Source organism: Gallinula chloropus, assembly GCF_964237585.1.
Source record: "Gallinula chloropus genome assembly, chromosome: 19".
In the NCBI taxonomy this organism is placed as follows: Eukaryota; Metazoa; Chordata; class Aves; order Gruiformes; family Rallidae; genus Gallinula; species Gallinula chloropus.
Window position 1 is genome coordinate 5,745,952 of NC_140104.1, and position 10,252 is coordinate 5,756,203.

At 43.4% G+C, this 10,252-nt stretch overlaps 1 protein-coding gene across 1 annotated transcript; it reads left to right on the forward strand.

Annotated features, from left to right (window-relative positions):
* Positions 1-425: 425 nt before the first annotated feature.
* TNFAIP1 (TNF alpha induced protein 1) lies at positions 426-8,582 on the forward strand (the record flags this gene model as incomplete). Its single annotated transcript, XM_084273164.1, has 6 exons — positions 426-642; positions 2,685-2,854; positions 4,321-4,410; positions 4,513-4,565; positions 6,940-7,135; positions 8,364-8,582. The coding sequence occupies 6 exons, from the start codon at positions 426-428 to the stop codon at positions 8,580-8,582; spliced, it is 945 nt and encodes a 314-aa protein (XP_084129290.1).
* Between the last annotated feature and the right edge of the window lie 1,670 nt (positions 8,583-10,252).

Consider the following 10,252-nt stretch of genomic DNA (forward strand, 5'->3'; position numbering starts at 1 on the left):
TCTGACAGGTGTCCCAAAGACTTGTCGGGGATGATGGAGGTGTGTTAGAATTTTTCTTTTTTAAAATTAAACCTACATTGACTGCTCAGCATTCCAGGAAGGAGGAAGAAGAGTTTTGAATGAAAGGAGTTGGCAGCAGCCCGAGAGCTCTGAAAAGCGGCTAAATCTTGTTTTGTCAGGATGCATGTGGTCATGTCCCTAGGAATCAGCTGAAAGTGTCTCCTCTTTAGCGTAAGCTTCAGTTTTGCTGTGACTGGAAACTCCAGGCCTTTGTATTGATCCTGTGTGTCTCTGTTTCAAGGGCCCGGTGGTTATGACTGCTTCGGCCTCGCGCACCTCGTCTGGCGACTCGTGACTCTTCACCAATCACGGCGGAGTCCATCAAGCCCACGCTCTGCAGGGTTGTCATCTACCTACAGAAGGAGATGTCGGGGGACACGTGTCTAACCACCACCCTCTGTCCGGCTGCAGGGCCCAAGCCCAAAACCTGCAGCTTCAAAGGGGGCAGCCTCGGTAACAAGTACGTGCGGCTAAATGTCGGGGGCTCTCTCTATTACACCACAGTGCAAGTCCTGACCAGGCACGACACAATGCTCAAGGCCATGTTCAGCGGCAGAATGGAAGTGCTCACAGACAAGGAAGGTAAGGGGCCATCTTGCCTTGCTGTGGAATTCATAGAGGTGGTTGTTGGTGTTTTTTTTAAATATCTTAAAACTATGCTCAGTGAAAAGAAAGGCGTAATCCAAAAATAGCTTGGAACGTGAAGCAGCCAGCTCCCATTTGTGCTGACAGCCCTCTGTGCTTTATAAAAACGTGTTCTTTTGTTACTAAAATTAATGAGCGGAAGGACTGGTTCTCTTTCCTACAATCACAGCTGGTATGCAGATTGTTGATGTTGCTGCGAAGACTGAGCAGACAGTCTGTGGGTTGTCATTTACGTGATGTCATGCAATGGTATCATTCGAAATGTGTATGTGAGGAGAGACATTCAGTCCTCAGCTTTAAAATTCAGAACAGCCTTGCTTTCTCTGTTGAAAATGATTGGTTTTCCTCCTCCCAGAAGCATGTTCCACTTGTGACTTAGGGTGCTGTGACAGCATTCAGCTGTCAGTCAAGTAGTATGTCACCTTCTGCCGGACACTGAATATTGTTATGATAAAGATCCATAATAAATTATAGAGTAGAACAAGAAGACCAGTATCAGCAGTGGCTATGAGTGCTCTTGGTTTCCTGTCTTTAATAGTCCAGGGCAGAACGATACTGTAGGAAAGGGGGTTGTGGTGCTGTGGAGAGGAAGCTGAGAGAGGATGGCAAGTATTTAATTCCTTCATGTTTCTGAACTCTCATATGCAAAAACTCTGCTGCAAACCCAGGTTACATCACTTTGACCTTGTTGCACACCAGTGTGTTTGCTTAAACCAACACAACTCCTTGTGAGGTTTGTGTGTCATTTAAAGCAAGCTCCTCCTGAGCAGGCTAGGTCTTGTTGAGTGATGCCTACAACTAAATCCGTTTGGTCCAGTGGTTTTGTGCAAGAGCCCCAGCCTGAACAGAGAAGGCTCGTTTTCTGTGAGCTGCAGCTGGAGAGTGTACCAGTTGTTCAGCCTGCCTTCCTGAGTTGTTCATTTGGGATCTCGGTGCAGAAAACACCTCCTTTTGCCTACATTTCACCTCGTGGGAAAGGGTTTGGCACTGTACTAAACCCTCTGCCCGTGTGTGTTCTGTGGTGCTATTGTTTGCCTGCGAGTCAGACATCCTGTTTCCTAGAGAATGTGACTTCAGGGATGTTTTAAAATGTCAAGAGCTGTCTGTCTGCTGCTGTTTCCTGTGCTGTGCCCCCTCTCATCTCCCCTTCCTCCTGATCTCTCTCTGTCCTGTTCCTGTTTGGAGACTAGAACGGCCTTTTCCCCATGCTGGGTTTTCTGGGCTGGTCTGCCTTTTAGCATCTTCAGAACACTTCCCTCTCCTTAACTCCAAACAACAGCAGATGAGGCAGTTGGAAAACTACCAGATCCTTCTTGTTTGGCCACAGAACTTAGCCCAGATCTACTGGTTGCAAACATTTATGAATCCTCTCTTGTAGTCTTGCCTTGGCTTTCTTAGCAAGACATTTCTGTTTGCCCAGCATTACACTGCTGCAGTGGTTGCTGCTTTTATTCCCATACAAATACAACACACCCCCTTTTTGCTGGGAATATGACAAGCCTCTAAGTAAAAGGAGCAAACTACCTCAATAAGCGTGATTTTTTTCCCAGGTTTGAATGGCTTGGACAGTCAGTTAAATAGATGTCAATAGTGAAAAAGTCCAATCCTGTGATCAGAACCGAATGCAGAAAAGGCAAAGCACAGGTAATAGCTGCAAGCCAGGCAGCCCACTGACTGATCCATTGATACAGTGTGGTCAGGTCCCTGCAGCGATTCTGGATTGCTCTGATGGGAAGTACTTTTGGCTTGAGGCTTTTCTTTTGGTGTGCTGGAAGGCAGTGAGAACATCCTGGAGGTACCAACAGGTTGTGCTGTCTGTTGCTGTTCTGAACCAAATTTGGTGCGCTCAGAGTCCACAAAGACTGAATGAAATGAGAAGAGGATCACGTGCAGTTTCAGGAAACTTTAACATCTCTGAAGATGTTTTTCTTGCCCTCTGGTATTGAGGTGATTGAAATGATGTGGTGGGTGTTTTTCAGGCTGGATCCTTATAGACCGTTGTGGGAAGCACTTCGGAACAATTTTGAACTATCTCCGAGATGACACGATTGCACTTCCAAAACACAGACAGGAGATCAAAGAGCTGATGGCAGAAGCCAAATACTATCTCATTCAGGGCCTAGTGGACATGTGCCAAGCAGCCCTGCAGGTAAGTAGAAGTAGCTGGTAAAGTGTTTGGTGTGAGTGGGTGCATTGTCAAGGGAGCAGTTTCTCTGGAAGTTGAGAAAGATTGTCCCTTGGTTTGGTTACATGGATGTAGAATGTGTTGGATGTGGATTCAAGTTCCATCATCTCTGAGAAGTCCAGTGTGATGATGGGTGAATCATTTCCCTTTGTGCTTCTGTTCAGCTTCCCCCTTGGAATGGGGATGATAGCAGTTCCCTGCTTCACAGGGATACCAGGAGGATGGAAAAAGTAAAACCTATATTCACAATTTGTCATTTAAATAGAGGGACTGCTGCTTCCCTGTTTCTAGTTTTTTAATTGTATTTAGGAAATAGATTGTGAATGAGTTTCCTCTGGTGTGAAATGAAATAAAAGCCAGAAATTTCAAGGAAACTGACTGAATAAACATTACTATTTTGGGCATATGTTTTAAAAGGCCTTCTGACATTTGGCTAAATTCCCTCCAAGTTGTGTCACTTCTAATTAGATAATATTTATAGGCAGAATGGGTTTGAATCTTTGAAAAAATGGTAACTCTTTTTCCTAAGTTTGAATCTTAATGGAGAAAAAGACCCATATGGGTAAGTCTGATTACTTGGAGGACTTCTCTTTGTATCTGTTTACTACGGCTCTTTGCAAATAATACAAGCACACAGTAGCTTCATTCACTCTGCTGGTTCCTGTGAGTTCAACTGATTGAAATCAGCTTGTTCTGCCAACTTTTTAATAAGGTTAGCCCAGATGCAATATATATAACTTATTATTAGTCTTAAGATGGTGAAATGAATGTTTCCTGCAGGACAAAAGTTAGTAATTAATAAATACCTCGCATACTGTGCTCAGTATACTCTGTGTATCCGCAGAAATGAGCGCAAAGCCACACTGACAATCTTCCTTCTGGTTTGGAATGTAAAGCCTTTCCTCTAAAAACAAAATGTTCTGAGGCTTTCCTATTAGCTATTGAGCTTTCCTTAATTTGCTGCATGAGGCATCTGGAGTCACAGACTGTACTGCACGCTCTTGACTGTTGCTTTTGTATCACAAGGGGCTGCAGCCCATTTTGGTGACATGCTGTTCTTGCCAAATGTTCAGTTCACAGTGGCTGATCCCCCACATATTGCTGTGTTTTGAGTTGATTAGGACTAGTGCAAACTCTTACCGTGCTTTCCTTCAAGGATGGCTTGAGCTCAGAGCCCTTGCTGTAGCTAAGGAGGACATCTGCCTGCATCCCAATATTTCAATTACTCCTGACTTCTGGGGATAAGAAATCTCTCTGCTGTAGTTCTGGGTAGCAGAGCGAGGTAACGCTGTGTGGTTCCTATGGCAACACAGAGCTTTTCCTTTGCATCACAGGAGTGGGAGCATGGCTGGAGAAGACAGCAGCAATACACATTGGTTTTACCAGTTATCTCACTTGAGTTTATTTCCTCTCTTCTTTCTTCAAAACAGGACAAGAAAGACTTGTACGAGCCTGTCTGTAGCATCCCTATCATCACATCTCCGAAAGAAGAAGAGAGGCTGATAGAATCATCAATGAAAGTAACGTTTTTTCACACTGTCCACTGAGAAACTGAATTGCTGCTAAATGTATTCAAACACAGAACTTACCTTTTCTGCTTTTTTTCCTTTCTCTCCCAACAGCCTGTTGTTAAGCTGCTTTATAATAGAAGCAATAACAAGTACTCCTACACCAGGTATGTCAGGTTTTTTCCCCACTGTAATGGGAAAGTTTTCCTTTGACTGTGGGTGTGGAATAAGATGTGGTATGACCTAACTTTTGGTTGGGTTGGGGTTTTGTGCTGACAGTGGTGCTCTTCTGTGGATTTGGGTGCAGCTATTTGTGATTGATTTGACTCTAAACAGGGCAAGAACACAAGCAGCTGTGTCTGTTGGTCTGGTGTACAGATCAGTTGTGTGAGAAAGATGAACAGAAACAAAGGACAAGAAATGCCAACAATGAGACTATTACTGTTGAGTGATGCTAGGTGTAACATAGGTAGTACAACACAACCTGGTAACCAGAGAGTTACCTCATCAGTGCAAAGCTAATGCAGCCAGGATCCCTGCCTCATCAGTTTAGCTTTACTTCTGAGTCTGCATACACCTCTGCTAGCACTCTTCTGACCTACAGAAATTCTTAATGTGCCAGTGCATCCAAATGAATGAATTATTTGGTTACAAAGGAAAGTATCTGTTCTGCTCAGGAACAACCCAGATAGGGCCAGAGCAAGAATTTCCTGAACTTCCTCCTATATAAAGTAACATTATTAAGTTTTATGCTGTAACTGTCCTGATCCCTTTGTTCTGATGCTGTCAGAATGCCTTTGGATTTCCCCCAACCAGTCATTGAAGCGATAGGAGTAATCCTTTATGCTATGCCAAATCCTCATTTTCAGCCTTCTTAGTCTGAGATGCAATCTTGGAAACTTTTTTCTCTAGACAAACGGATTGTCTGTCTGTCCTAGAGATGGATTCTGAACAGTCCTGGTATCTCAGGTGGCCAGGAAGTGCTGCGTGCAGGAGTGCTGAAGAGCAGCTTGTTTTTCAGCAGACTGCATTCTGTACTGCACTCCTCCCTGCGTTACCCTTCAGCTTACGGCAGCAGAGCTAAAGCAAGCACAGAATAGCATATTAGTCACTATGGGTCTGGAAATACAGACATACTAGTAAGGAGAGCAGCAGAATCCTGGATACCAGGAGGTGCTGGTATCTCAACTAGCTGTAGGGTTCTAATTATCCCTTGCACATGGGTCTGCATGCCTGATGGCGTTTAAATGAGGTATCTTCATTTAAAAGTCCACACTGGCTACTAGCAAGTAAAGATTCTTTTTTCCTTCTATTCTTCCTAATCAAGAGCAGAAAAGGAGCCTTCTCAGTTACGTTGTCTGTGTGGCTTAATAATGAAGACTCAGGATATTCTTTCCCTCAGCTCTTCCACTTGACAGAACCTGGGACTTGTCACTGGCTGAATCCCAGATTGCTGTATCACATGATTCTTGCTCACTGAAGGCTTTCTCTGGTTGTACATAATGTTTTTTTGATTTAGATCTGAATGGAAATACTTCTCAGACTAGGTGTTTTAGGTAAAGCCCAGTCAGCTGTCCCTCTTCACAGTATCTCAGTTCACAAGTCTTTCACAGCCTTCCTGGACCACTTGTAACAAGTGAAGTTACTGCCTGTAAAAGTACGATGTCATGTCTCTGGGTAGATTCTTGTCAGCAAGGTGTGAACCTTGAGCTTCTGGGTCCAGAGAGTAAGGATGCCTACTGTTAAAGCTAGCAAGGGTGATGTTGTTATCTAGGTAATAATATGTTCACTACTGTCCACATATCCATATGTAATTTCCCAGCCACCTACAAAAAGAGACAAAGAGGAATTGACACTAATGTCAGGGAGGTAAGACTTTTATTTTGGTTTTTTTTTTTTACTTGATCAGATTGGACATTTGTTGGCCTTGGTGGTGTTACATTTAAAATTTTATGAATAGCTGTCAGATAACTCTGATGGTTTTTAAGCTAGAATGTGGTGTATATTTTTTCTCTGGAACATCTAGATCTTGCTTGGTAAGTTCCTGCATCGCACTGGCTGTCAATAAAACTTAGTTTAAGTAATGTGTATCTATCCCTACAGTTACGTGCAGAACACCTTGCTTTTTAGCTGTCTTTTTAGCTAGCTGCCTAATGTGTGTTGACTCTGGACTTTTGCTGTTACTAAGCTGAAGGGAACTGCAGTTAGCATGTGATTTAATTGTCTTGAGCGTCAGTCAAGAAATAGTTGCAGATAGTTGATGTAATGATTTGGGAAATTGTGCTGTCGTTATTAATTATATAACTTGACCTCTAAAGGCTGGTGTGTTTGCTCATGGGGATCAGAGCATCTTATTTGTATCTGAAATTGGCTATTACCCTCTCTTTTCTTGGCAGCATATGGCAATGAGTCACTACTTATTTGTATTCTGCAGTGAGATCAATGCTTAAAACTGCAGTGGAACCGGCATATAAATTCTGTAGAGATGTCCAGTGGACAACCCACAAAACCCATATCCCTTCTTCTGTTGCTTTGTTTCAGTAACTCAGATGACAACTTACTGAAGAACATAGAACTGTTTGACAAGCTCTCTCTCCGATTCAACGGCAGAGTTCTTTTCATTAAGGACGTGATAGGGGATGAAATCTGCTGCTGGTCTTTCTACGGACAGGGTCGGAAACTCGCTGAAGTCTGTTGTACCTCTATAGTGTATGCTACAGAGAAGAAGCAAACCAAGGTAAGGGAGTTGTACCCTCCTGCCTCTTGCAGTTTAAAAAAAGAGGTTGACTGCAGGAAGATAGAGGTTTTGTGTAACTTTAACCATGTTGCTAGGGGCAAGCAATATCACTTTTGGAAAAGCTTTGATGCCAGCTCTCCTGAATGTGGGCTGGAATGGTCAGTGGCATCGAAGTGGGCAGGGTGGCTTGCTCGCTGGAGGGCTGCCAGAAGAGCTGGTGTGCTGGTAGATGATGCTGCTCGCTAGACAGAAGCCGGAGAAGACTAAATATGGCAGCAGGTTTGAGGGAGGAAAGACTTGAGAGTGGTGATTCTGAAAGCACCTCCATTTTAGCACTAGTCTCTTAAAGTTGGTGGACTTCACGTCCCTAATGCATGTAAGTGCCTTAACATTCTTTTCTAATGAAGTGAAGATCTAATTCTGCTCCTACTTGTACCTCCATAAGTTTACTTCATCGCAGTTACTTTGTACGGCGTTTCACTTGCACTGGTGTAATCGCTGTATGTAATTGGACTAAATGGTGGTCTCTGGGAGTATAAATTTCACTAGAGGGTGGGAGGACACATGCCAAAAAGGAGAAGGCTGAAACTGATCTGTCCCAATCATAATAACTGAAATGGATGGGATGAAATTAATGAAATGAGCTCAAACAGGGTTTAGAAACCCTGTTTCTAAATTTTCATTATAATTGTGCTCTTATGTGCAGAAATATAAACCACCTGCTTAAAAACAGTTCATCAGGAGTGCAGATTCCTGATTATCGACCTAGCATATTTCCTCACGTTTCCAGCGATCCTTCTCATAGACTTCCCACCTTTGATTTTGCAGTAAATAAAGACTTGCTCTCAGGCACAGTGCATCCTAAAGAGATGAGTTGCATGAGAATATGATAATGATTAGCATGACAAATCTACACTTTCCCTGACTTCAGGAGTTAACTTCTCACTGGCAGTGGTGTGGGTAAGGTGACCAGAGTCCAGCATTAGCACCTAAGAATTGGAAATGCTCTATTCCATTCTAGAACAACTAAAAGAAGAGGTGAGGTAGGTGAGCTGGTGGTGGGAGAAGTCCTTTACTATGAACTAGATTTCTCTGCTCATCTTTGTCATGTGCAATTGTTTTACTTCATAGTGTATGTGTCTCTCTAGCTCTTTACTTATAGGCATGTGTACCAGTTGTGTGACCCTGTATGGATCAGGGAAAGGACTTGTGCTGGTTTTTTTTTTAGGTTGAATTCCCTGAGGCACGAATTTATGAGGAAACACTAAATGTCTTACTGTACGAAACACCACGGGTTCCTGATAACTCTCTGCTGGAAGCAACAAGCAGGAGCCGGAGCCAGGCATCTCACAGCGAGGATGATGAGGGTTTTGAACTTCGTGACCGAGTGCGCCGAATCCACGTGAAGAGATACAGCACCTACGACGACCGTCAGCTTGGCCACTAGCCTGTCAGTCAAGGAGGGAGGTCCTGGTGTCAAGGCTTGTATCGGTATTCTTTGAGGGAGGTCAAGAAGTAGGGAGGGATCAGTTGGACTCTGGATTGATCTTCGTTGGCTTCTTGGTTTCTAGAGAAGCAAATGGGCATTTGTGCACACAAAGCAACACTAAAGGCCAAGGGCTTTGAGGACTAAGATGTTGATTGTGCACTGTGTGCTTTAAATACAGACTGTCCCCTTTTGATGCCACAAAGAATGGAATTTGGAACACCAGTTTTGACATGCTCTTACATGTCTAATGACTTGCCAGTTTTCTTACTTCCTGTGAGAAGTACTGCTTCTCCCAAGTAAGGTGGTGTGATCTGAAAATCTTTTTCTAGATGTCCCCCCACCTTTTAGGGATTTTATAATGGAACTTCCTGCTTTTAAATCAAGATACTGAAGAGGGGATGGAGACAACTTGAACGTGACTACTAGCAAACACTACATCTGTTAGTGCCCAGAAGAAGTGGTTAGCTATCCAGCAGTCAGGTGCACTGCACCTGTGACTTCTCCCACCTCTGTCTGCCCATACACATACAAAGGTTTGTGTTCCAAGATAGCTGTCTCTTAAAACAAATGAATTCTAAGGCAAGCTCTTAGAAGAGTCAGGTCATCAGAAAGCCTCCCCCTGTGAAAAATGAGGAAACTCTGAAATATTAAATATATATGTAAAGATTTGTCTTAGGAGATGGAGAATTGGTGAAGGAAGAAACTACTTGAAGTAAGAAAACTTCAGGAACTGGTTGTGGCAGGGTTGCTGTTGTTTAGGCTTGTGATAGTGTAATCCTGTTTAAATAAATGACGGCTGTGTGGGGAATTGGGCCTCAGGAGGAAGCTAATATAAAACCAAAAGTGCTGTTGACGATGTTAAATTTCTCAAGCAGCAAGGGAAGAATCGCAGTGACTGGGGAAGTACAGGCTAAACACCACCTCATAGTGCTAGACAATGTTCATGTGCTGACAGCTGCATTCGACTTTCGTGTTCAGAATCCCTTCTAGAGCATAGAAGTTGAAGAATAAGAATAGTCATAAAAATCTTGTAGCATGAGACTGCAAGAAGCTTTGGACACAGGAGAGAGGTAGCTTCTACTGAATTTTAAACTAAGTATTCACTTTTACCCTGAGTGTTTGTTTGGCAGGTGCTGATTGCAAAGGGCCTTCCAGGAGGTTGGACTCAAGGGGCTCTGCAGATCGGGTCCTGGAAAGAGTTTCAAGTGTGGTCTGAGAAGTTGTCGCTGTCTTTTTAAATGTTTGCTTGTGTGTCTCAGCTGTAGGTTGCAGATCCAAATTTTACCACTGGCATAAACAGTTATTACTTGACGGCTGTTCGTCGGCAGCTATGGCTGTGTGACAGCAGTGGAGCCTCCTCCACAACCGCTTTCATGTGAGCACGGAAGGATCAGATTCCATGGTGGCTAGTCTGCAACTGCTTTGACCAGTGCCAAATCTACCTATAAGTTTTAAGGCAAATCACTGCAAAAGCCTGACAAGAAAATAATCCCAAGTTAATACAGTGAAGCCATAACGAGAAGTGAGGTGGTGGATGGTTTGGTAGTAATAGAAGCAGGATAGGGAACAACAAAAAATATTTCCACTCGATTAGGCTTTTGGATAGGAAATTGTTTTGCTGGGTAAGA